This window comes from Delphinus delphis, chromosome 2, assembly GCF_949987515.2.
Source record: "Delphinus delphis chromosome 2, mDelDel1.2, whole genome shotgun sequence".
NCBI lineage: Eukaryota > Metazoa > Chordata > Mammalia > Artiodactyla > Delphinidae > Delphinus > Delphinus delphis.
This window is the reverse complement of record NC_082684.1, coordinates 163,954,467-163,982,295: the sequence shown is the minus strand read 5'-3', so window position 1 is coordinate 163,982,295 and position 27,829 is coordinate 163,954,467. Positions and strand designations below refer to the sequence as shown.

General features: G+C 39.7%; 2 protein-coding genes across 3 annotated transcripts in view; both read left to right on the top strand.

Annotated features, from left to right (window-relative positions):
• Positions 1–7,690, top strand: part of LOC132421067 (nebulette-like) — a 121,507-nt gene extending 113,817 nt beyond the window's left edge. The window contains exons 19-23 of the mRNA XM_060006185.1: positions 339–431; positions 3,282–3,374; positions 4,655–4,747; positions 6,053–6,145; positions 7,393–7,690. Coding sequence (XP_059862168.1) covers positions 339–431; positions 3,282–3,374; positions 4,655–4,747; positions 6,053–6,145; positions 7,393–7,527 — 507 coding nt within the window. The 3' untranslated portion in view covers positions 7,528–7,690. The remainder of the gene's footprint in view (positions 1–338; positions 432–3,281; positions 3,375–4,654; positions 4,748–6,052; positions 6,146–7,392) is intronic.
• The window catches only part of NEBL (nebulette), a 337,204-nt gene that overhangs the window by 298,196 nt on the left and 11,179 nt on the right, over positions 1–27,829 (top strand). Inside the window, exons 5-6 of one of the 2 annotated variants that reach the window (XM_060006186.2) lie at positions 8,470–8,641; positions 9,834–9,926. In XM_060006186.2, coding sequence (XP_059862169.1) covers positions 8,470–8,641; positions 9,834–9,926 — 265 coding nt within the window. The remainder of the gene's footprint in view (positions 1–8,469; positions 8,642–9,833; positions 9,927–27,829) is intronic. The other variant, XM_060006187.2, reaches the window with a different exon arrangement.

Here is a 27,829-nt window from a genome sequence, read left to right as displayed (position 1 = left end):
CCATGGCCGCTGGTCCTGTGCGTCCGGAGCCTGTGCTCCGCAGTGGGAGAGGCCACAACGGTGAGAGGTCCGTGTACCGCAAAAAAACAAAACAAAACAAACAAACAAACAAAAACCTCTTCAGTGATGGATAGGGGAATGGATATGGGTTTCTTTGTACTTCAGGATAAAGGAATCCTGAAAGCACCAGATGAAATAAAAATTTGTGTTCCCACTGAAGGAAAATTAATATTGGAATTAAAAATTCAACTATGCAGTAGTTACAAATGAAGAATTCTTAACTATTTTTTAAGCCTTGTGTTGAATAAAACTTACATTTTAAAAAATAAATCATGCAGGTAAAATACAAGGAAGAGATGAACCATGGAACAGCCATTTCTGATCCACCAGAGCTCAAGAGAGTTAAAGAAAACCAGAAGAACATCAGCAATGTGTGATCATATTCCTTTAAGTATTGTTTTCTGTGCGCATGACACTTGTCCGGGTGAAGTACCACTACGATGAATACCATTGTAGGAGGGCCAGTTCCTGAAAGGTGGAGATAAGATTTCACACATATTTATGTTGGGGTAGCATTACACCAAGCATGTGTATTTGCTTATTAAAGAACATGGTATCGAATGCCTACTCTGTTCTTGTCCTTGGGGGCATTCAGAGATGAGGTTAAGGTCCTAGGGGCTGTGTGTATTCTCAGGGTCTCTAGGAGAAGCAGCTGTGGCAGTAAATAAAGATGGTGCATTAACTGCTGTAACAATAATTAATATTTACTGAGTGTTTACTACGCTTTTTGAGTTCTTTACATGCAATATCTCATTTAATATTAAGTAATAATACTGTTTTCAAAGTGCTGGGGAAATGCAGAGAAGGAAGGCTATGTCAGTGAGAGAGAGGAAAACCCTTGGAGAAAGAGTAACATTTGAGTTAGGTCTTGAGGAATTGATAAAAGTTTGGGGTGGATTTCGTGAGAAAGGGCCCTCCTGGCAGTGCAAGCTGAATGTGTTCAGGATCCAAGATCTGTTCAAAGAGGGGAAGGTTTGGTGTGATGGGTACTCGGGGCGGAAGATGGCAGGAGAAAGGTGGAGAGAGAAATCATAATTCAGGCCACGAGGAGGCTGTTGGCAGTGCCAGTGCCCCGACATGGTGATTCAGATGCACACGGTAGCTGCTGCCGCTCTGGCCTTGACTTAGGGATTAACTTGTTTTAATGTGTCCTTTTTTAAAAAATTATTTTATATTGGAGTATAGTTGATTTACAATGTTGTGTTAGTTTCTGCTGTACAGCAAAGTGAATCAGTTATACATATGCATATATGCATATCTATGTATAGATATACATATACATATATGCATATCTATATATGCATGTATAGATATGCATGCATATGTATAGATATGCATATCTAAAAAGATTCTTTCTTAGATTCTGTTCCCATGTAGGTCATTACAGAGTATTGAGTAGAGTTCCCTGTGCTATACAGTAGGTTCTTATTAGGTATCTATTCTATATACAGTAGTGTGTATATGTCAATCCCAATCTCCCGATTTATCCCTCCCCCCCATTTCCCCTTTGGTAACCGTAAGTTTGTTTTCTACATCTGTGACTCTATTTCTGTTTTGTAAATAGGTTCATTTGTACCATTTTTTTAGATTCCACATATAAGCGATATCATATGATATCTGTCTTTCTCTGTCTGACTTACTTCACTCAGTATGGCCTAGAGATTGTCATAATGTGTCCCTTTTTCTAAAAGAAGGGTTACTAGTTTTCAATTTATCATAGAAACATGACACTTCCTTAAAATAACTATTTGAAAATAATAATGAGTTAATTTAATAAGAAAATACTATAAATCACAGCCCAGGTGATATCTGGCATGTCATATGGGAAGTGGTGTGTACATGGTGGAAGTTTGGATAACACTGGAGTAGTGGAGAAGAATGTGGGCCCTGGACTGTTGGTTTGATCCCAGCTTCAGGCCCTACCTGCTGTATAACCTTCATAAGCTACCAACCCCTCTCCAAGCCTCAGTTTCCTCATCTATAAAACAGAGACTAGAATATTAAGTGAGATGTTGCCTGTAAAGACTCAGCATGTTTGTGAGTGGATGAATGCAATACATAAAGAGTCTGCATCTCAAATGTATGTCCCCAAACTTATACCCACTAGAAATTGGCTACAACAGTTTCTCAACATCAGTAATGCTGTTCAACAATTTTTTTCTCCTCTGAACTCAGCCCAGAGTAATCTTTCTTTGTATCCTGCCATCAATAGAGATTACACTGGACCTTTCCTCACTTCAGGCAGTTATCCGACACAGAATCTGCCTAAACTCTCAAACTGCATACCACGGCACAGAGAAAGAAATCACACTGGCAGGGACCTGACCCTTTCTCATTTATTTTCCCGGCTTATCAAATATCTGTTCACTTGCACATGCACTGCTGAGGGTGTACATCTCAAGTCCATTTTATCTGCAGGCCCTGTAGACCTTGTGATGTCTTACAAAAAAAAAAAAAAATCTCTAACACTAAATTTAAACTCCAAAAAATCATTAAGACTGTCCCCGTGGAGTTCCTTATAATGGGATTTTTAACCTCTAGTTTTCCTTTTACCTGTCAAAAATTCATTTGATGGACATGTCATTCTATCTGTCTGTGTTGGATCCTCATTTATTTCCCGGGGTGTTGTGGAATTGCCAAGAAAGCTGACCACAAACGTTGGGTCTGATCCCCCAGCTAAGAAAGAGCACCTCTATGCAGTCAGTCAGAAATATCTCCGTAATGCTAGCCAGAGCACGGGCTTCTAATGTTGGAACTTGGTAGAGGAGGAAACTTTGAGGTTCAGCGTTTCTTTACATAGGGACAGCCACTCAGTGAGGTGCAGGCATAGGACTGGCATAACCCTCGTTTCTAATGATAAGAGTGCAGAATTTTAATTTTTAAATATAAAACGGTCATTTGGCAATGGTGCTTTAGTGCTGTAAGCTCACAGAAGGGATCATTTATCATTGCCGATACGATCGAACTCAGAGAGGCCACCACTAAATTATGCGGTTTGCAGAATAACAACCCAAGGTAGAATTGAAAACATTTGGGCAAGAAAAAGCTTGGATCTGGGATCACTGTGATGACGAAGTCTTTTAGCAAAGCATATTTCACTCTAAAATCCTAATGAAGATTTTAGCTAATGAATGCTCCGTCACTGTGTAACGTTTCTTTTAGTCAGTTGCAGTGTGCTAGCTCTTCCCATAATCCCACACTGTTTTGCGCTTGTCTCTCAGCTCCGGTACAAAGAGCAATGTTACACAGCAACTCCAGTGAGCACGACGCCAGAGATAGAGAGAGTGAGGAAAAACCAGGAGCAGCTGAGCACGGCAAGTTGTTTCTGTTTCTTCTTATATTTTACCGAACAGTATATATTTGTATTCTTTACAACGCCTTCTGAAAAGCATTAGACCCTCTACATCTTGGCCGCTTCTTCTCCACAGTCACATATTGAGGGGCTGGGACAGTAGACCTCTCGTGTGAGTCCAGAAAGTTGGGGACTGTCTTGCTGTCCTTCAGTCCTGCTTGTTTATTCAAGAAATCTTCATTAGGCAACGTGCCGGGCATTATCCTGGTCACTGGTACACAAAGATGGATAAGACCTCATAGTTGGTATATCTCTAAAACTACACACAGATTTAAAGAATAGTATCGTGGGTCTGTTGTCAGTCTGAGAAAACAGATTGTCTATTGGCATAAGGCAAAAGAAGACCTGGCTTGACTGGGGTTCTAAGACATAATGTCAGGGCAGGGAACCTTATAAATAAAACAGAAAACATTATCCAGTCAGTCAGCAATCTATTGCTAATAAAGGAATGGTAGTTAGCAATCATGAGGTTCCTCTAATGTGGACCCTGGTCTAAATGCTTTATATAAATCCATGAGGTTGGCACGATTTGCTCTCCTGGTTTGTAGGTGTGCGAAACTAAGGCTTGAGGAGTTAGAGAACACGCTGGGAACCCACGGTTTGTGACAGCAGGGCTGGGATTTGAACCCAGGCCTCCCTGAATTCAGAAATCTCTTTCAGATGTGTCCCCCAATAGTTATTTTTCCCATTCTTTCACCCTTTTATGGAACTTTTACCATTATAAACAGTAACCTTCTCCTAAAACGGGTAATTTTGAGAGACTTTAAAATTTAAGAGTGAGTTCAGGCTGATGACTGCTTCATCCTTACAAGATCCCTGATGATGGTAGGAGTGAGGAATCTGCAGCTCCTTTTGAAGGTGGAGGCTCCAGGGTCAGAATGGGAGTAGAGCCAGCTTCCCAGGCTGCCGTGGCTACTTCACTATAGTTCTCTTGTGATGATTTCATTACAGTGTTTTCCCCTTATATTTCCATTACATTTAGTTGTGGCATTCGCAATTAGTTTTGGTATTGAACAGCAATATATTTATTTAAAAAAATCATTTTTAAGAAGCACAACAACACTTCGTGCTTGCTAAGTTAGAAGAATCAGAATCCAGGTGCATTTGAACTGAAAGGTTGACACGTGTCTACTGTGGAAAAACATGTTTAAAAATTAGGGTTAATCTTGAGGCTCATCCTCTGTTGCTATTTGGGTGGAGACCATGCTACTGTTTGTTAAAAGTCTTATTTCTCCTCCATAGGTAAAATACAGAGGAGAGATTAAACAGGCAACGGCAATTTCTGATCCACCAGAGCTGAAGAGGGTTAAAGAAAACCAGAAGAACCTCAGCAATGTGTGATCTTAGTAACTTTTTTCTCACAAGAGCAAACATATTGTCAACATGTCAGTGAAGGGGGTCGTGTTTACAAAGTTTTCATGACCTGGAGTTGATACTCTGCTCTCAATTGACTGCCAATTTATTGGAAAGGTTTCAAGGTCTTAGGTATTGTGGGTCCAGCCAGGCATTCCCTGCTAGAGTTCCCAGGGACTACAGTGTGATTTTTGTTTGCAGGTTACTGTGCATCCCTCCTTTCTGGTCTTCCTTCATGCTTGTGGTTTCTGTGGTGCCCCAAAGGCTTACAGTGGCAGCTTCGGGCATCTTGGCCCTACAAATACGCTTTCCCAGTCCCTTTCCTACATATATATACATATTCTCGTTCTGTAGCCTTTCCGGCCCTGACTCCCACTCCCAGCTGTTGTCACTTTATTTTTGGATGATGCTGGGGGAAAATTATAAAGTGTGCCTGGCTGAATAGGTCACATGGGACAGGTCCATTCGGGGGGCACTTGTTGAGGGGCTGTCAGTGTTTACTCAGACACCAACTCCTGTCCTGCTCTGACTCCTTTCTGTTATGTAATCCGTGGATGCAGGTCACTGAGAGAATCCTTTTTTGCAGTCATTAATATATAAATTGGGTTCTTTGGAAGAGGAAATTTGGAGATCTATTAGATTCAAAGAAATCTTTTATTCTTCAAGCCTTTAAAGTCCTTTTGACCAGATTACAAAGGAAAGGCAGTTTCCTGTTTGGCACTTTCCCTGACAACTATATTTTGGAGAAGTAGATGCTCACTTTTTCCCAATATATTCAGAGTCACAGTTGATGTAACTCTGTTACTCTCAAAAGGGAACATGATTCTGGAGAAGGAGGGATGGAGCAGTGGGAAGAATGCTGGCCTCATGGATGACTCTGGTTACTACTTAGGCATCCTGGCAGAAGTTCTGCCACAGTTAATTACTAAAGCCATAACAGTATAGCAGCATTCTATATAGGTAAGAGTACCTTAAAGTAATATCCACGAAGACATTTCATATCATACTCCTTTGTGTTAAAATGCTTATTACAGCTTTACCGAAGGTATGCCCATATAATGAGTACATTAATAGTGATTTCATTCACAGTGATTCACTGCTATGGGATGAATTAAAATAGAATGATTTAAGATGCAAGCATTTTAAATATGACTAAACCTCTGATAGCATCCTTTTTTTTTTTCATAGCTTCCTTTCCCTGGCTAGCTCTTTAAAATAAGTACAATGAGACTCTTATTTAGGTGAATTGATTCACAGTGCTCTGCTTTTTGTTTTCTGAAATGACAGGTTTATTATAAAGGTCAGCCTGGAAGAGCTACGGCTTTAAGTATAACTCCTGAAATGGAAAGAGTAAAGAAGAATCAAGAAAATATTAGTTCGGCAAGTTGTTTTATTCACTTGGGGCTATCGCAAAGGACATGTCCTTTATATTCTTTACTTGCAAACCTGTTTCCTCCTTGTGAAAATAAAATCGATTTCCAAGAAACCTTTGTAATATATGCAATAAGTCCATGTATTATTTCAGATGACTTCCAAAAGCTGCCACTGTCTAACTTTATATTATCCTGCAACTCTTTGTTGATATTTCCAGATGTGACCAACACTTACATTTAAAGTCTTGTTTTAAACTGTATTATGTTCATTTAAACAATGATTCATGTTATTTTAGCCAGTGTCTTTGAAAGTAGTAAAGTCTTTGGTGTGTAAGTTAAACAATTGTTATTTTACAGATGTATTCCATTGAATGTGGATTGTTAAATCCTCTCTGCAAAACAAAATAAGAAATGACTCATTACTCCAAAGTAAGGATTTAGAGGGGAAAAAAATCTTTAAATATATTTAACACAGAATTCACTTACTCATTAAACGCCCTTGGTGCACATCGGTGTCTTATTCGGGGAGTGTGCTTTCTCTTAGGAAATACCAGGGCTTCCGTTCTGAATGCACATATGCCCTCGGGTCTGCAATAATTGGTATCCTAATCTTATACATAATCAGCTTCGCAAATAGCAGTGTGCTGATGGTCAGATGTCAAAAAGAGCTTTATGCCTAGGAATCAGCATTTAGGCTTTACAGTGCACAGCTCTCTAGTGGTATTTCTGTCCAGAGATGCTGATTGTATTCAACATAAACTGCCTTGAAGTGGGGGCTGCTTAGAGGGAACCTAAATTTGTTACTTATTGATTCTTGTCGTCTGCAGTGGGCAAATAAAAGGAAATAGAGGGATGTTCCGTATGCATTCTTTCAGCGTTATGGTGGGAAATGGGGAAATAGAGAAATGGAAAAATAAATTTCGGTTCCATTTAGCTTTGGATTTTCCCTGTTTAAGTGTGATAACCACTTTTACTGACACATTGTTAGTGGATGTTGGGTACTCACACATTTGTTTTCAGTTGGTAGAGAGATTTAGGTCATCTTGGCTGCAGCCTTTAAAGGAGACCATCTCGAGAGTAAAATTTTAGATTGTTATTCTAGAACGAAATGTAATTCACCAAACAAGTTACCTGGGAAGTAATTCACGATACGTTGTATATGTTTCACTCACTTGGGAAGCTTGAAAAAGTTATGTAATTTTTTTCAATTATAAATGTCTGATTTTTAAGTATGTTCTACTATTTACTTTGCAGGTAAAATATACCCAGGACCAGAGACAGATGAAAGGTAGACCAAGTCTGATTTTAGATACACCTGGTCTCAGACATGTCAAAGAAGCTCAAAATCATATTTCAATGGTAGGGTCCAACCAGGTCCTCCATCTGTGACTAAAACATACTAAGGAATGGTGCCACCCAATGCACTGATGGCGTTGTTCACCATTAATCTGGATAACTAACAAAGCATGGAAAGGCCGATGGGCCCGTCCTCTGGGGGGGAGCTTTCTAATCACACTGAAATGTAATGAAAATATTTAGTCTAATAAAATAATTTTTCTCAGTGACTTTTTGGGTGTGTTTTTTATTTCTAACGTGACTACTGTAAATGTACTTTAGGAAAGATATTTGGTTGGACTTCTCTTCAGTTCATTTTAAGGTTGAGTTTGGTGTGTTTAAATGTTTAAGGAATATAAAAATATGTATTTTTTAAGAACAGTTTCATGAGATGTATTTTATATACCATAAAGTTCACTCATTTAAAGTATACAATTCAGTGGTTCCTAGTATAATTTACAGAGTTGAACAACCATCACCTTAATCCAATTTCAGAACATGAAAAACATGTTTTGAAATATATATATGTTTTTGTAATTATATACAAAAATATATATATATAATTATTGGTAACTCTCAATCTAATTTTAAATAATATGGTTTTCTTGAATAATTGTGTAGAAATACCTTATCATTTTATTGCATACTAAAGTTTAAGAGAGAGGATATTAATTTATACCTAAGTGAGTTCGTTTTAGGAAGTAACCAGGATTTTAAAAATATATCTTTTTAACACTTCTTACTGATATACAGGTTTGTATATTAAAAGAGCTGCTAACCGTAATGATGAAAAACATTGTGAAAATGTCAGCTTGATTTCTGATGCTAGGAAACTGAAGTTTCAGACATTATTTTTGGAATAATTGGAAAAGATACATCTATGTAAAAAATAGGTGCAGCTGGTACAGTGACAACCGTCGTTATATCAAAATTTTGTGAGTTGTGTAACAATCAGGAAATTTCAGTTTGAGTTAATATGGTTTTTCCCTTTTTCAGGTGAAATATCATGAAGATTTTGAGAAGACAAAGGGAAGGGGCTTTACTCCTGTTGTGGATGACCCCGTGACAGAGCGAGTGAGGAAGAACACCCAGGTCGTCAGCGATGCTGCCTATAAAGGTGTCCATCCTCACATCGTGGAGATGGACAGGAGACCTGGAATCATCGTTGGTAAGCTGACGGGCCTGCTTGGCAAGTCTGCACAGTCAAAAAGATCGTGCTTGCCCTGGCTTTAAAATTCGCTTCCTTATTCATCGGACTCCTCCTCAAATGCTTGAGGTGGTGCCCAGGTGAAAGTGGACCACAGGTAATATTGTTTGACACCATGTTGGATGGGATTCATGGCCTTTGCCAGGTATCATTGCAAATCCATTCTGTTGTTGGACGTCCTCTGTCTTTAATAACCTTCTGGTCTTAAGAGTGTTCCTACTTGTTATGCAAAGAAGCCCAGATATCAGACATGGGTGATAATGAAGGATGAGCAATTTTTTTGTTTCCCTTTAGCTTATGTACTGTATAATTGTACTGCAGACATTGTCTGCATGGGTGACATAACAGAAGTAATCCCATTTACGTCCTTTTACCGCAAATAGACATGCCAGAGAGATTCTGATGATTTCCGCAATATGAATAGCTTATATATTTTTTAATATTATCTCTGAACTGGGAGAATCAAGAGCTGTCTGAAAGTCTCACAAATCAGAGAGGAAGGAACCTCTCGTCCTGCTGTTCCTTCTTGTCAGCCTGGGAAAATCTTAGGAACATAGTGTTGAATGGTGACAGAGCAAGGCTTATACTAAAATCTAAGGCAGGGCTAGAAAGGAAATTTTTAGTAATTTCTGTGCTGAAGTTTGGGAATAGGTGACTAGAATTTCTAATACCTGAAATTTTTACTAATTTTTCAATTTGTTCAACATTTGTTTCTGTTGTAGGGGGAGAAGTTTTTGATTTTTATTTTATTTTCTTAGACAAAAACCTTTTAGTTGCTTCTTATGAATTACTCACATGTCCTTAATCAGGAGTTTTAACCCAACGTTTTACCTGTTTCAGTGTGTGGAGAGCACGAGTGGTGAGGGTTCAGGGATACAGGGAGTTGTCTGGCGTGCACGTGTGTTGGGTGATGATTCGCAGGCTCCCCATGGAACGTCAATGAACTAGGCAACTTAAATTTGATCACAAAGTTTTCTTAGCAAATCCAGTGAGTGTGAATATCCCTTTGTTCTCTGAAGTAGGCTGTACAGTGGGTTTGCCTATTACATGCTTGCTTTTTGCATACGCCCCTTTTCAGACTTTTGCTTGACTCTCTTGGGTGCTGACTTTTTTAATTCATTCTTGATTTGTTGATTTCTTCCTTTGGTAAAAGACCTCAAAGTTTGGCGCACAGATCCTGGCTCCATCTTCGACATTGATCCCCTGGAAGACAATATTCAGTCTAGAAGTCTACATATGCTCTCTGGTACTGCTTACATTTTGAGTTCCTCCCCATTTACGTGGTTTTGTCCTCAAAGGGAAGCTACTGTGAGCTGTGGAGGTTCATTGTGCCGTTTGTGTAGTGTAAATTTTTAAGATTGGAATTTGAAAAACTGACAGAGTTGCTGTGCTATTTAATCATTTATGAAAACAAAACTTGCCAAAGGGCTTTTTAATATATCCTAGGTTAGTTTGTTCTAGATTTATTTGAAAGGTGTCTAGAGCTTACTTACATCTCCTTTTTATTAGTGAATATGATTTTAGAGGTTTTCTGGGCTTTCAAATGCAGCCATTTGGACTGCACTAAACTGCTAAGACATAAAGGAGATTTGTTTCATGAAAAACACAACATTTTAAAGGTATAGTTCTTTAATGTAAAGACTTCTTCAATTTAAATAATTCTATGTAAAACAGTGGGGAGATTTTCTATATAGTACCATAAGTGTCTTAAAATAGATTTTCAAGTATCCTTAACATTTATCTCTGGGTTTTTAGAAAATGCAAAATCTGTCATTTACCTAGGAAGTTTATTTGACTTTTAACTTAGACTGCATGTTTACAATTAAAAGCAAAACCCAAATGGTTCGGATGTTTGGGTATAGTGATAGCATGGGTTGACTTTTCAGACTTTCAGACCACATTTAGCAAACCGAAGATTTGACAGTTATGCAAGTATTTTAAAAATATAAATAGATATATCGTTTAGGGCTTGCTCTGCCCCCTGATTTCTAACTCCACGTTTGATTGCCGACATTAACAAAATTGAAAGCCCAAGGCAAAGTAGCGATTCTAATATTTGTATAGTTAATTTGATCCACATAATCAGCCAACTTGTATTTAATTTTCTAAAAATAAAGGCAACAAATGCTGTATCCTTGGTGATATTTGAAAAGAATTATTTATAACCAAACCTTTTGTTTGATAGAAGTTTACTAGTTTGCCAGTGTTTTCTTAGTTCTTGTCAATTTCCCATCCCTCATCTCTCCTTTAAAATTGAGACAAAAAATGAGTATGAATGATCATTAAGTCATTTATATAGTTGATGCAATGTGTGCTGAAGTTTGGGAATAGGTGACTAGAATTTCTAATACCTGAGCTTTTGGATTGTAATTTAATAAGGGATTCTTTTTCTTCCTTGTTAAATTTTTAAGTAATTTTTTTGTTTCCTTTGTTCTTCAAGTCACTTCATCACAAGTATGAATATTTTCCCTCCAATATAGAAAAGGCGAATCATTATAGGAGACAACGGTCTCGATCTCATTCGAGCAGTACTTTTGGTACAGGTCTGGGAGATGACAAATCAGAAATATCCGAGATTTACCCTAGCTTTTCGTGCTGCAGTGAGGTAACAAGACCGTCTGATGAAGGAGGTATCAGACGTTAACCACTCTCAGAAATTTTTTTTAATGTGCCACAAGCGTGTCTTTAACAAATGTGTCACTTTTGCGCAAACGTTTGGCCTGGGTGTATCTGAACATTTTAAATTATGTTTAGAAAGTTAAGTCTTTTTTTTTTTTTTAACTACTAATTTGCATCTTTGCCTGCTTGTTTTTCCTGTCTTACTTCACTGTTTTTGCTACAAATGGATCTTTAATGACAACAGCGTCTTGGGATCTGCTGCATGAGTTTGTTTCACAGGAGTTGTATGTGATGAATATACACAGCCAGAGTGGAAACTTGAGTTCTACGGAGTTCGTATCTGATTTCCATTAAGGAAAATCAATCTTACGGTTATATTTGAGTGGCTAAGAGGTTGCTATGAATTTGTGTGTTTAAATATTGATATATAGCTGCAGACAGAGTTAGATCTTGGCAAAAAGAAATGGGGTATGTACTTGGGATATGAGATTTTTTTCAATGGAAAATACTGTTGATTGTTAATAATCTTCTCTGTATTTTATATAACCATACTTTTCCTCTACCTTCTCCTGTTTTCTGCATCCAAGCTGGTGGGCTAGGTCTAGAAATTGGTAGTTGAAATTGTTTTGGATGTTAACTACTCCTTCTGATAAAGCTGTTGTTAAAGGTTGAGACTGAGGTGTAGCTACGGCTTAGTGACATGGGGACGGAGAGAGTAGCGAGCACAGAAGAACAAAAGGAAAACGGAATTTCCTTTTCAGCCAAAGTCCATAGGGCTGAAATCCCTGAGGCAGGAGATTTTGAAGTTGAGCAGTTTAACATCTTGGGGGAAAATGTAATGGGACTGAGGACCTGATGAAACTATGAAATCTCTTGTAGTTGAGTAATTGTTTTTTGCATTCATAGGAAAGCACCTATGAGAATAAAATCAGTTATAGTCAATACGTCTTAAATTATACATTCAGACTGGCCCTACCTTGGTAGAAAAGTTTTGCTTTTCTTAAATTTCAGATTTGTTGAGGTATAATTGACATATAAAATTGTAAGATATTTAAAGTGTACATCGTGGTGGTTTGATATATGTGTACGTTGTGAAAAGATGTCCCCCCACCTAGTTAGTTAACACAGCCATTACCTCACGGATTTATCTTTTTTCTTCTTTTATTTTCTTTTTTTTTTGGCAAGAACACGTAAGTTCTACTCTGTCAGCAAATTTCATCTATACAATACAGTGTTATCAGCTATAGTCACTGTGTTATTCTTTAGATCCTTGGACCTTCTTCACTGTATAGCCGAAAATTTGTACCCTTTTACCAATCTCTCCCTACCTCCCGCACCCCCCAACCTCTGGCAACTACTACAGACATGTGTCTGCTTATGTAACAAAGGATTCAGTAACTTTTTTTTTTTTGGACTTAGGGTTGTTGATTTCTCCCTTCAGTGGCTCTAGAGGTACAGAATAATGTTGATGCCTGATGAGATAAATAAAACCCAAAGCAAATACGAGAACAAATTTCGATCAACCTTATTTAACTTTACTCAGCTCAGTGTACTGGAGCTGATGTCTCTCGCAAAGGCGACGCACCTTAGTGTTCGCTTCGTCAGGGACCCTTTTACTTCACGTCTGTACGCACAAACGAGGCATTCATTCATTTATTCACCAAATGTTTGAGTGCTCTTTGTACACCAGCCAAGAGCTCGGGTCTGGCAATACATACAGCATTGAGCAGCAGAGATATGCATCTGCTCTAAGGCGCTTGGAGTCTGGGGCGGGGGACCCTGACATTGAGCAGATACTTACCCAAGTAATATATAATTATGGACTGAGTAAGTGCTCTGAGGGGAGGCCATGGGGGCCACAAAGCGGGGGGGGGGACTCCATCTGGCTTCAATATCAAGGAAGCCTTCCCCAGGGAAGGAAGATTTGAGCTGAGATGTGAATGCTAAATGGAAGTTAACTAGGCCAAGGGGGCTTTGGGAAAATAATGTTTCTCCTTGAGAGAACAGAGCACAGAAGTGGTGCATCAAAGAGACATTCAAATGGAGGCATCGAGCAGGCAGTCAGAGTCCACAGGAGGAGGCTGCACTGCAGATAAATGCAGAAGTCATCACCTGTGTCCGTGATCGGGTCTTGGATGAATCTACGCAGAGAAGGAGAATTTGAGACCCCTCTGGCAGGTTCCCCAGCTCCTTCCACGCCAGGTTCGCGCGTCTCCAATTCCACTGGCTCCTCTAAGGCTGCATTCTAAAAACCTACTGCTGTTGGTTTATCTCCCCTTTCTCCTCTCAAGCCACCACTCCTTTTCTTCCTAAGTATTTCTAGCAAGAGGACCCTACGTTATGCCAAACTGCATAAGAAAAGTCTCCATTAAAAGAAAGTACACATAAATATTCTTGCACTTATACAAGAATTTGGGGAAGAGTAACGCATGGTTAAGAGGGAATGATTACATTTTTTGAAGTGGGGGAATTTCAGACTCCATGAAGGTGGTAGGGGGAGATTTTTTGACAGGAAGGAGTGTCTCAGTAGCTTAAGTAATGCCTTGTAAGAAAAGCTGACTCCTCGGAGGCATTTATAACCTGTCATTTCTCAGTTACCTGTTACAAGGCCTGTGTTCGGTGACATTTCCAATTTTGGAAACTAGATATTGAGGCATGAAGCAAAAGTAAAGATGCACCAGTAAGTTTTATAACCTTAACACGAGTGGTGGCATACCCACAGGGTATCTGAGTTAATTCAAAAAGATTTTAGAATATCTGGGAATATGCTCCGAATTCTGTTTATCGTAAGTGAAGCCCATCACATTCTACTGATCGGTACTTTATGTCTGTCTGCATTCAAATGATCAGTGACGCATCTAACCTAGTAAGTCCAAAACCACCTTCCCACCTTCCTCGCAACATCTGCTGCTTTTCCAGGCTTCCCAGCTTGCTAAGTAGCACCTGCGGCTTTCCAGATATGGACTTCAGACTCTTAGGAATCATCCTCCACACTTGTCTTTTACTCCCATCCACATCCAGACCATTAGCAAATCTTGTCAGCTCTCCCGGGAAAAATATATCCAGAATCTGACCCCTTGTGCCCACCTCTGCCCTCGCCGCTTGTTTTCAGCTACTGCCCTCTCTCCCTCGGGTCATCACAGAAGCTTCCAGACTAGTTTTCTGCTTCTGCTCTTTCCACCCTGAGCCACCAACCCTCTGTCCTGGTCTGTTCTCCACGTGGCAACCAGAGCATCTCTTTGAAACACAAGTTAGATCATGTCATTCTTTTGCTACCATTTCATTCGGGGTATATCCCAAATCCTTACCGTTGCCTTCCAGGGCCTGTACCTGATATGAGCCCTGACTGCCGCCCTGAACCATTTGCTTCCGTTTTCGGTAGACTCATCCACTCCCGCCATCCCGGTCTCCCTGCTTTACTCACATCTTCCAAGAAAGCACCCACCCTGGGCCTTCACATCTGCTGTTCCCCCTGCTTGGAACACTCACCCACCTGCCACACCCAAGGCATGTGCTTGCCTGGATCCGTTTTGCTTCATGTTTCTGCTCAGATGTCACTTTATCAGAGAGACCCTCTCTAACTACCAGAGATAAGACAGCACCCCTTCCCATTCTGTCTGTCCCTTTACTCTTTCTTCATAGCACTTGACACCTGAAATATGTATTTATTCGTTCATCTGCTTGTCTGCCTCTGCCTCACTGGGATAGACGCCCCACAATGGCTGGGATATTGACTATTTTGTATACTACTCTATCTCCAGCTCTTAGAATAAGCACTCAGCAAATATCTGGTGAATGAATGAAATGGTCAAAGTAATATTTTTTTCCACTCATGCCACTTCACTTTTTAAACAAATTGAAATATAATTGACATACAACATTGTATTATTGTAGTAATACATTGTAATAATTGTAGGTGTACAAAAATTAATATCTTAAAAATTAGAACTGAATATACAAATACATGTGAGTTTTTTTAAAAATTAAAATTCTATTGTGGAAGCCTTTCAAGAAAATTCTTCCATTTTTGTTTTGATGATGTTTTGATATGTTTCAGTGACATTAAAGCATAGCTGAACAAAAAACCCCTAAAGTGGAAACATTCGCAGGGTATTTTCTTTTCTGGTCGGGAGGCAAAGAAGTAGTATCCATGATGTCTTGGTTGCTTTGAAATTTGGGGTCCCCTTTGAAATGTGTATTACACTGGGCCCTGGTAATGAGATGCTGAGTGACTCCATAGAAGGAGGAAACTTTTATGGTGATGACAGCTGTTTGATGAAAACCTTTACTGTCCTTAGTTAATCATATGCATTTATTTAAATACTATTCTAGAAATTGGAAAGAATTTTAGAACAATACTTGTTAGTGGCAAGATGAAGAAAAACAGGTAATGTTCGTATTGAGAGATGCCATCTTTTTTTCTTACAATTATTTTAAATCTCATTAATAGCTTTTTAATATGATTTTTAAAAATTTATTTACTTTACTTATTTATTTTTGGCTGCATTGGGTCTTCGTTGCTGTGCACGGGCTTTCTCTAGTTGCGGCGAGCAGGGGCTACTCTTTGTTGTGGTGCGCGGGCTTCTCATTGCGGTGGCTTCTCTTGTTGCGGAGCACGGGCTCTAGGTGCGTGGGTTCAGTAGTTGTGGCTCGCAGACTCTAGAGCACAGGCTCAGCAGTTGTGGCACACGGGCTTCATTGCTTCGCGGCATGTGGGATCTTCCTGGACCAGGGCTTGAACCCATGTCGCCTTCATTGGCAGGCGGATTCTTAACCACTGTGCCACCAGGGAAGCCCTTTTTTCCAGATTTTATTGATTTCTTTAAATTTAGATTGGAATTTTATATGATAAAATGTGTTATGTTATGGCCAACATTAAAGACGGCCCTTTAATGTTGGGCCGTCTTCCCGCCTTTGAGGTGACGTGTGTGGCAGCGCGGTCCCATGGTGGACAGAACACTGTGTGGGGGCAAGAGACCATCCTGCTCTCCCACTGCTTGGTCTGGGTTCTCAGGCGGTCACCTAACCTTATCAAGCTCGGATTCCACATCTGTAACAAGAAGGATGTAGAACAAGTAGCTTTTCTATTCTAAGATACTTTACATTTCCTAAGCTAAGTGCCATGAATTAAATAAACTCCTTTTTCTTTCTCTTCTTTCTATGTATGAGAATGTGTTTATGTCCTGAAGGTGACCTGTTTTACTTTTTGAATTAAATGGCTGGGCAGTTATGAGAGTCATAGTTTCAGGGTCCTTTTTTCTGAGTTACAGGAAATTTAGCTTGTTAGGACGAAGGGTTAAACAATCAGCTCATTTCCTTGAGGCAGAAGTACAAAGTTTTCATCATTCACATTTGGTTTTCATGAGCATTAACATAAAAGCCTTCTCCTTTACATTTTTATCATTGTTTTAGTTATGCATTTCTCATGATGTTTTCCCATCTTGCTTTGATTGCTGAATATTTTCATTGTCTTATGTGATTATTTTGGACTTTCTTTAGTTTTGGGTCTACTATCTGAGGTATTACATTACCGAAGGGTTTGCATTTTCCATATCTACTGTGTTACTTCGATTCAATAAAGGAGGCTTTTATTTCAATTTCATCTAATTTTGTTTTGATTCTTGCATAGTATTATTTGAAATTACCTTTATTGACTTTTGGTATTAGATTAGGTTAACTTATTTTCACTTGACACACAGTTCCTTGAGTGGAAACAATCCTGATGGTTTCTGCTTATTTCACTGTGAGGTTTTCTTTGATCTCTGTGTTTGTCTTTAGGGCACTTACCAGCAACATGTATTTGCCTTCTGGTACTGCTTTGTATTCCTTTGGTTTTCCTTAATTCACAGTGTTTTGTATCACTGGTATTCTCATGTGTTTGCCATCTCACCCAATATTTACCCTTCTCAGTTTGAACTTGGGTTCAGTTTTTTGCTTCAGGTATTTTATGTGTTTCTGTTTTCCTCTGGAGCGTAAAGTGGATGGGGGTGTGATGGGGAGGAAAACCAGATGCACTTTTCAAAGCAGACACTGTCAGTGTTCCAACCTTGTGAACTTTTCCATTCTGCTGTGAAAGAATCTTATTGGTATGACCTAGTCCTGCCTTAACTGGTGGAAAACAAGTTTCTGAGTTCTAGGACAGCCCCAGCTGTGCTGTGCTTATAGCACCCCATCCCATGTAATATGTCCTCAAAAGAGGTTAGGTTGCAAGAGGTGCTTCAGTACATCCTGGAACTCTCAGTTGTTGTCCATAGGCGTGACAAGAGGGCAGTGCACCAATTAGGTAGCCAGTAGCCCTGGTAAACACCCATAACTCCATCTGTTTATTCACCAAACATTTATCCAGTATTTCCCATATGTGTGAGATGCTGGAAACAACAGCAACAAAAAATATACTTATTGTTTTCAGAGAACTTGCATTCTAGTGGGTGAACCAGATACATACATCCATTGTGCTCAGGAAGGCATTATGATAGAGTAATATAAAGAGTTAGAATTAGCCAGGCAGAGAAATGGGAAAGAAGTGTTTTAGGAAGAGAGGTAGCATATGAGAGAGAACACAGCACATTGGAAACCTGGTGTGTTTTGGCATATCTTGAGCCCCTGCACCACCAGGGAAGCCCGGGAAGTAAGTATTGAAAGAGGTGTTGGAAAGTACGTGAGGTACACGTTTGGTGAAAGAGAAAGAAAGTTGCCTCTTCAAGAAGGGAAAGAAAATAGAAAATACCTAACAGTAAAAATAAGGAAAGAGCATTTTAACCCCCCAGCCCTTAGCAACTGCCATTCTATCTTTGCTCTATGAGTCTGACTGTTTTAGGTACCTCATCTAAGTAGAATCATGCAGTATTTGCCCTTCTATTTGCTTAGTATAATGTCCTGTAGGTTCATCCATGTTGTCGCGAATGGCATGATTTCCTTCTTTTTTAAGGCTGGATAATAGTCCATTGTGTGTGTACCACAGTTTCTTTTTCCATTCACCTGCCAGTAGTCATTTGGGTTGCGTGCACGTCTGGCTGCAGTGAACAAGGGACTACAGATGTCTCTTAGAGATCAGTGAAATGCAGATCTCTTCAAGATCAAATGAGATATCACCTCATCTGTTAGGATGGCTATTACCAAAACAAAACCAAAACCAAAAAAAGATAAGAGTTGGTGATGAAGTGGAGAAATTGGAACTCTCACACACTGTTGGTGGGGATGTAGAATGGTGCAGCCACTATGGAAAACAGTATGGAGGTTCTCCAAAATGTTCCAGATCTGGTCCAGCAATCCTACTTCTGAGTAGGATTCATAACTCTTTTTTACTACCTGACATTTCATTATGTATTAATTAGTTTGTGTAGTGTCTATGTTTCCCCCAGAATATCAACTCTGTTAGAACAGACTCTTTCCGCATGCTTGCTTCTCTATTCTATATCTAGCACCTAGAACAGTACTTGTATTAGACACTCAGTAAATATTGTTAAATATATAAATATATTCAAATTAAATCTGATCTGAAATGTAAAGAAACAGCTTTGTTGCATGTGTTAACTCACTAAAACTTGGCATTAGTCTTTAATTTATTAGGGTCTAATTAAAGTTACTTTGACCTGAGAGTAACAGTGCAATAATAATCCTTATTATAACTTTTTAAAAAGCAGTCATGAAGGATTATCACCAGCATGTAACATTGTGACCTGTGTTTATTACAAAACCTGAGTCAGCTAATTACCTTTCAGAACCAAGAAATCAGTAAATTATTCCTACGTTAACACTTCCGTTCTCGTATAAATACTTCTCTCTCAGTGTTTTGTTTGTTTATTGAGGACGTCTGTCCTCAGTAGGGACTCAATAGCGTAGAAGTGCCCATCAGAATTCTGAAATTCATACCTTTCATGGCTTCTGTCTCAGTGTACTCTAGTTTATTGTTCAATCATGAACTCCATGGAGATAGAGAATAGAATGTACCATGTGGCTTTCCTTCCAGAGCCTGGCACAGGACCGTGGGTGCTCAGCGAAGAGCAAAAGCAAGCCATCGCTTTCCTAGGCTCAGCGAAGACCTCTGGGATCTGCCTTAAGCTCCTAAGGGCAATAGCTGTCATTAAAAGCTGAATTTGCAATGAAACTGGGAACAGAAATGTTAAACGCAGGCACAATAATAAACTACTAATATATTTTGAAAGGGACGGATTGTATCCAACCAGCACTGGTTCCAAATCTCTTTTAATATAACAAGTGTCCATAAAGTCATAATCCTTTGCCCAATATTCACATTAATTTTTCTGTTGATTCTCTTTTGCCATTGAAAATTTATGTCTTATGATTTATAGACGCCATTCTGTCCCAAGTTCATGTTATTGGCTTTCGGTGATTTTCAATTTTAAAATTAGATAACCAGAACAACCTACAAGAAAATACACTCCAAATTTTAAACTCTTTGCCATCATTTGAAATAAACTATCCAGTAATTCTATATTCGCCACTAATTCCATTTTCTGATTACTGATTGACAACCCCCAATCCCTTGAAAAATATCCAACTCCTTCCCAGCCTGACTTCTGTAAATAAAATACATTCAGTACGAGAATCCCAGTTGTATTATTTCCCTTCTATATTTGACTGTTATTTCCGATCGAAATTTGAGAATTTTGCTAGCATCTGTCAAAAAAGTGATGGTTTAGTATCTTCATTTAAGTTTAGGAAGATTTAAGGAGTTGATGATTGAAATACAAAATTTCTGTGATTAAAACTAATCTATAGGAAAACAAATGATTCCTTTATAATATGAAATCCAATTAGTAGAATATGACAATTATATTTAGCCATCTAGGCAGTACATCTAGCCTAGAAAAGAAGCACACAATGTAAATTGTTAGAAACTTTTAGTTAGTTCTGTTACTCCCCCAAGAAAAAGGTTCAGGACTGACTGAACTTGAAGTCCTTAGAGAAGCTCATATTCCTAGTATCAATAGACTTGGAATGAAAGAAACGTCATAAGTTTCCTTTTCTGAGTGTGAAGTTGGGGAAAGGATCAAATACTAATGAATAGCACTTGTTCCAAGATGCACATGTGTCTTTCATTGATTTGCCAAAATTAAATCAAAGGGTTCCATATGTGTCTGAAGGAGAACCATCTGACACTTAAAGTAGCAAACAATAAAACTTTAAAAATATATTTCCTGTGAAGCTGAGCTGATTGGGAAAAAGAGAAGGGAAGGATGTAAATGTGGCTATAGCATATGTGTCAAATGAGTAAACTTTGGAAGAGCTTTATAAATCGTAAGTGGCATACATGTAAAGGAGCGAATAGGTATTCTTGGATTTTTATTTCTTATTTTGTTTATTATTTATTATTAGGTACTGTTAAACATTGGCAGTGGAAATGGTAGTTTTTGTTTTTTATGGATCAAAATTGATGTCCAGGTTGGATACTAGACTGAGTGTACGTATATTTACATTTCTGTCTTACACATAAAACAGTCAAGTCTTAATGTTATCTTTGTAGTCACGAATTTCCCTGTTCTCCCCCAACTTCCTATTTCATCTAGGTGCCCACATCCTCCCGCCCCAAGCCCCAGGCTAGTAGGTCATGAGGGTTGGATCCTGACTTTACAGGAACTACTTAAGATGTCCACGGGCTGATACAGCTGGGCGATGTATCGAGTTTCTGCCTTTCTTTGCTCATTAGCTCCTGTTGCCTGGCCTCGTTGTCACGTGCTGTTTCTCTTGTGACCAGACTTCCTATTTCTTATTGTCTGATCTTCCTCCCCGCAAATCTTCCTGATCTGTCCATGCTGCGTTTCTCATACATTCTGGTTCTTGATCTTTATCTTATGCCATCTACCTGGCCCATGTGTACCGAACTTATTGTTTACTAGTCTCTCTGTCAAGCTCTTTCCTAGACCCTGTTTCAAGGTCGTTACCCTTGTGTGCCTTTGATCACAATGACCCGTTGCTCACCTCCTTACCTGCCTGTGACTCTTCATACCTGCCTATTTCACCAGTCCCTGCCACTCACCTTGAACTTAGAGCTTGGGCTCTGGGAAAGCCAGACAATCCTTTAACACTCATTTCCCCACATTTCCCTGTCTTCAAATCATGTCAGGAACACATTGAGTCAGTTTCATAAATGTTCATTGGTTGAAGAAAATATACCTGCTCATTCACAAACGTAATCAATACTGAGACATGTCTAGATGTGATATTTAGTGTGGGTTATTGCTAGGGGAGTCTCATGTAAAACTATTCAAGAACTCCTCGTGGATTGATGGTATTCCTTAAGGGTCAGTATCTGAATTGATTAGTGCGAGAATAAACTAAATGCATAGTCCAGTTTTAAGTCTTTGAGAATATATTATGTATATCGATCCAGCAAGTATTTACAGAATTACCTCTTCAATCGTGTCATGAGATTTTCTTTCACTGTACTTGAATGATGATGAATCTTGCTGTATAAGACTGATTTACACAATACCAGCAGTAGTGGTCACTGAGGAAAATTGGGATTTGCTATGAGCTGACTTTTCAGTCATGGCATAATTTGTGTGTAAAAGCTAGTCTCGGTGGTATGGCTTACCTAAATGGAAACAGCGTCCCCATCTACCTGCTATCCTATTGCTTTCATCTTATCAAAGAACTGCCCCAAATTATATAGTCCTTGTCAGGAAACCACATACATATCTATATCTACACTGTACATTACTTTATTTTCTTTTTTGAGTTGTTTTTTTTGTTTTGTTTTGTTTTGTTTTTGCGGTACGCGGGCCTCTCACTGTTGCGGCCTCTCCCGTTGCAGAGCACAGGCTCCGGACGCGCAGGCTCAGCGGCCACGGCTCACGGGCCCAGCCGCTCCGCGGCATGTGGGATCTTCCCGGACCGGGGCACGAACCCGCGTCCCCCGCATCGGCAGGCGGACTCTCAACCACTGCGCCACCAGGGGAGCCCTTCTGACTTGTTTTGAGGGATCGTGTACATATGCCTGTAGACACAGATACATGCCATATGGATTTTGTGCCATGAGAATATTATTAAAGACTCTCTGATCTGGGGCAGAAATTATTTCCTTTTCCATCAGTGACAGACCTGCTCATATTTACGGTTGGGTTACGGTTACAAGTTGGGGAGTTTATTCTGGCTTTGATAGCTAAAAATTAGAAATAAATCTGAGAAAAAAACTACGCAAGTTGAAATTCAAATCTAAATGTAGGAGTAAATTGGCTAGATTATTCTGAAGCAAAATAGCAGGCATTCTTCAATCCAAAGTGCTCTATTTCTATTCAAACCACATTACGTCTTAGCTCGGTTCTGTCAGAGAACATCCACAGACTTACGTTTTCTAGAGAAAAAACAGCTTTGAAATCAAAACGTACTGCTTTTCTGGGCTTTCGAGAGTAATTAAGTGTAACTGGCAGATAATTTAAAATATAACTAACTTTGTGTCTTTTTCAACATTTAGGAATTGCAGAGTCCCAAAACAATATTTTAGAAGTTCTTGCTTGAGACAACTAAGCCAAATATATAAATGAAATGGTGAGATGTAATGTATGTATGCATGGTTCTAAAAAGTACATAACCTATATATGCTTCCTTTTGCAGTTAACAGGTAATTAGGAATCTTTAAATAGCCAACTTATATTTGATTGAAGCAACATTATAAGTCTATCATTTAAGTTTAGGGAAGAAAATAGTTAAATAGTCTCCTGGACTTCATTGTATTTTCAGCTAGATTCTTGGAATGTCTGTGGGAGTAGAGCTTGTCACTATGCTGACAATGACTCAAGAGAGTGACATTTTTCAGGCAGTTTCTACAGAATGACCTTGAAAATTGTTCGGTGGCGTCATGATGGGGGTCTTTGCTGCTCAGTGGGAAAGTGGTTGATTCCTACTAGGAGACGTGATTTGAACATAGACCTGAAATCATTCATACAGGATGAGGTGACTGAATGACGAGCACCCTAGGTAACGTAGGATAGTATTGGCAATGGGAAGAAGCAGCAAAGGTTAAACATGTGTGCACACACACACTCCAGAGAATTATCAGATGCCAGAATGACCCTTAGAAGAAACCTAAAAGCCATTGCTTCAGAAGTGATGCTACTGTCTGTGATTTGAGCTTGCTTTTCCAAAAGTGACTGAATTGTTCTCACTATGATTCCTTCCAGGGATGTCCTGGCACACCTCATCAACCACAGACACAGAAACTTTTTGGGGGGTTTGTACCCCAGAGTTTACCACAGAAAAGTCAGTGACAACTAGAGTTGCCCCTGTGAGCATAAGAAGCCTGCTTTGCATATCTCCCCATTAAACCTCCTTCTTTCTTCTTTCCCTCCCTCTAACTCCTTTCTGCCCCACTGGCAGGAGTGCATGGTTGATGCTGACTCTTCCGACTTCAGGTCGGGTCCTCCCCGCCCCTAGAAGCTCCTCTCCAGACCATAGCGCTCTTCCACATTTCTGAATTCACAATGCTTATTTGTAAATTAACCTCATGCTATCTTGTCATTTCTTCCATGATCATTTTGGTGTGGTACAGCCCAGAGTTTGGTTTCTGGAGTCAGACTGTTGGCATTTAAATACTAGCTCCTCATAGCTCTGATATTTTTGACCAAGTAATGAATCTTGCTAACCTTCAGACTCTCTGTCTGTGAAATGGGCATTTACCATCTGTCAAAGGGTGACGATTCCACCAGCTCACACATGTGACACTCTAGGCACAGGGCCCCCGCATGGCATAAGGAGAGGGACCGACCGTGCCAATTTGCCCAAGACTAAGGAGGTTCCTGGGAAGCAGAACCTTCAGTGTGAAACCCGAGAAAGTTCCAAGCAAACTGAGTTGGTCCTCCTAGTTGTAAGCATTTCATTTATATTATTCAAATTTTATCATATTCATATTTTGTATTCCTTGGGAATCCTATGTTACATCTTTCCCTCATTAAGGTTCACAGAAGCGCATACCTAGGTGCTTAAACATCTTCATGTGTACCGCGTTTTCTTAAAGGAGGTTTGCGGTACTTTATAGTAATAAAATTCATAAAAGACTGGAAAATTAAAACAAAGATGACGTGGGAGTCTAGAAGGAGAAATTGTTAGGAATATAGCATTGGCTTGAGAGATAATTTTTGATTTTGCAAAGATATTTTTTTAAATGTATCCCAAATGCCTAGAACCCTGCAAATAATAAAAGAGGTTAACGATTACCTCCAGGAAAACATCACACACAAAAGAAAATATAATCACAGATTGCTACTGTTAAATCAAGTGATCAAGCAATCCCTAAGTGCGGTGTAGCTGCAGGGCTGTCTCACCACACTTCATAAACCCAGCTGGTAAGAAAACAAAGAAACCTTTATACCCACGACACAGCAGGCAGCATGGGCTTCATGTGGCCACAGTTCCCCTTGCCCCTCCACCCCCTGAGTTCCAAGGAAGACCGTGGCCGGTGGGTCATGGGAGCAAGTGCAGGTAGATGTTGAGCACACAGTGGATCTTTGTCACAGCTGAGAAGTGCTAAGCTCAGGAAACTCGCAATCGTGTAAGGGGACCACTAACAAACCTGCCCAACAGGGAGACATTGTCTGTATCAACCTGGTTAGGAAGCAAGTCTTCTCTGGGGAGGAAAGGGAGATTTTATTATTGCAAAGATGGTTCTTGGCTGCCCAGTCTCCCTTTCCTCTCGGATGGTGACCTGGAAGTAGGGACTTTATTAGTCGCCCACCCCCCCCCCCCCCCCGCCGTTGCTGGTGCCACGTAGCTCTTGCCTCACCAGGAGTGTCAAATGGTAGCCCACCCCCCCCAACCCCGCCCAGTTATCCTGTGGCGAGCTTCCTCGTGGCTCAGCTTTCTTCCCACAATCCCCGGTTGCTTCTTGAGCCCTGGGTTAAACATTTTCCTCCACAAGTAGAAAAAAGTCATGGTGTGTGTGTGTGCTTTAGCCTGTTCAGCTGCTATAACAGAACACCATAGACTGGGTGGATTAGAAACAACACATATTTATTTCTCACAGTCCTGGAGGCTGGAAGGCAGAGATGAGGGTGCTAGCATGGTCAGGTCTGCGGAGGGCCCTCTTCCTGGCTGCAGACTGCTATCTTCTCCTTGTGTCCTCACGTGATGGAAGGAGAGCTAGCTAACTCTCTGGCCTCTTCTCATAAGGACACTTATCCCATTCATGAGGGCTCCACCCTCATGACCTAATCACCCAAAGGCCCCACCTCCAAAGACCATCACATCGTAGGGGGGGCGGTTAGGATTTCAACATATGAATTTGTGAGGATACAGACATTTAGTCCATTGCAGGGGGAGAGAGGGAATTTGGGAGTAGCATAAATAGGGTCACATGTGCCTCTAAATTTGTGTCAGGTGGAGAAGAAGGACACCAGCAGTAGCTTAGTTGTTCTTCATCGTGGCTGCCCATTTGAATCACTTGGAAGATTTAAAAAATAAAACACCAGTGTCCACTCCCACCCCAGAGACTCTGATTTAATCTGGGGGACCTGGACATAGCATGGTTTTAAAACATCCCAGGTGAATTTAATATGCAGCCAGGGTTGAAACTCACTGCAAGTACCTGAATCCTCCTCTCTCCTCCTTTCCTTCCCACAGTTCATGGCCCACACTGGAGCTGAAAATGTAAAATATGATAGAGTAATGATTGCTTTTATTTTTACATATGGCTTCCAAAGTTTGAGCAATGTTTTATATCACAGTGATGACTATGCCTGTCTCTAAAACTTGGTGGTTTTAACTCAGTGGTAGATGGTTGGTTTCACTTTTATGTTAAAGTCTGTTTATTCATAGTTTCTTATGTAGCAAGGCTGTTTCTCAGGCAGTTGTCTATTCACAGCTTATCATTAAAAACCAACAACTAAAACCTAGAGGCAGTCTGGCTTGTTTCTGTTTACTGCAGGGACGGAAAAGCATTTTCTATAGTGCTAGGAATTCTCTCAGATTAAAAAATAGCATCCTGTTGCTGGATTAGGCATAATTGTTGTGGATTTAGTCCCCACTGTAGCTTGTGGAGAGAATCAGAGGCCACGAGGACTTGCGGCCCTGGCATGGAACTCTTGATGGCACGTGCAAAAGCCATTTGAGCAAGAAGGTTCACATCAGGGGCCTATGTTATTACCAGTTAGCTCAACCACCTGGTTCATGGCCTTCATGAGATCTAGTTAGGATCTAGCTCATTATTTAATATTTACTTCAAAACTAACAGCATCTTCATACTTTCTTTTTTACGTTTATGTCTTCGTTCAGTAGCAATTTTCCTGTGATTGTCTAAATAGAGATTTTTCTGTCCTAGGGGAAAAAAAAAACCTCATTAAGTTCTTTGACATGCATTAGCTGATAAAACCATCTATTTCTAAATATTTTAGAATTTCTAAATATCTAAAATATTTCTGATTTCATTGCATCTTGTATTCTTCATTGGAAAATTCCCGAGGGCTGATTTTCTCCTTATTCTAGATTTTTAAAAAAGTAAGCCTATGAGAAAAACCCCAAAATTATTTTCTCTGTTCATTCTGCGTCTATAGTTAGCTAATTGCTATAGACTTAATGCTTGTGTCCCCCCGCCCAAATTCATATGTTGAAATCCTAACCCCCAATACGATAGTACTAGGAGGTGTAGCATTTGGCAGGCGATTAGGTCATGAGGGTGGAGTCCTCATGAATGGGATTTAGTGCCATTATGAAAGAGACCCCACAGAGCTCCCTCACCTTCTGCCATGTAAGGACGCAGCAAAGAGATGGCCTTCTGTGAATCAGGAAGCAGATTCTCACCAGACACTGAATCTGCTGAAGCTTTACTCTTGGACTTCCCAGTCTCCAGAACCGTGAGAAATAAATGTTAGTTGTTTCAGCCCCGCAGTCTGTGGTATTTTTTTATACGCACCCCAGATGACCTAAGACATCAGTAAAGCACCATTTTTATTTTTATGTTCTGCATTTGGAGTTTGGCCATATACTATTACTCTATGGTCATTGTGAGGCTGTCAAAACTTCCACTCCTTCTGTAATGACCTGAGACTTTTATTGTGGTGTCACTGCGCAGAGATGATTGTTCTGATGCCTTCCTGCTTAATCTCCCAGCCTCTGTATTTGTATTCTATAAAGTGGGAATGACACTTGTATTAGAGAGTTATTCTGTTAATTAAGGGGCGATACATAAAGCACAGGCATACGGAGGACACTTCCATAATTCTCTTTCTCTTCTCCCATCTGCTCTGGGTACCTTCCCCAGAGTGGACGTTTTTGGGGTGCTTTTTCCGCTTTTAATTTGGGTGAATTTCTGTGGTTCATTTACTCCAATCTTTGTATATTTACATGTATTTCCTTCTTTTTCCAGTTTCAGATTTCTGAAGGCTCCTAAAAATTTTCCTTCCTCCATTTTTACCTTCTGTTTTATGATCTTCCTGTCTACTTACTTCTTTCTTTGTCTTGACTTTACCTCCTTCAATCATAAGAATAAGCCTTAATTAGAAAATATTAGTGTTGGCTGTTTATGTAAGAATTTTTTGTGCACTAGAAGAGAGATTTCAGTTTTATAAATACTATAGG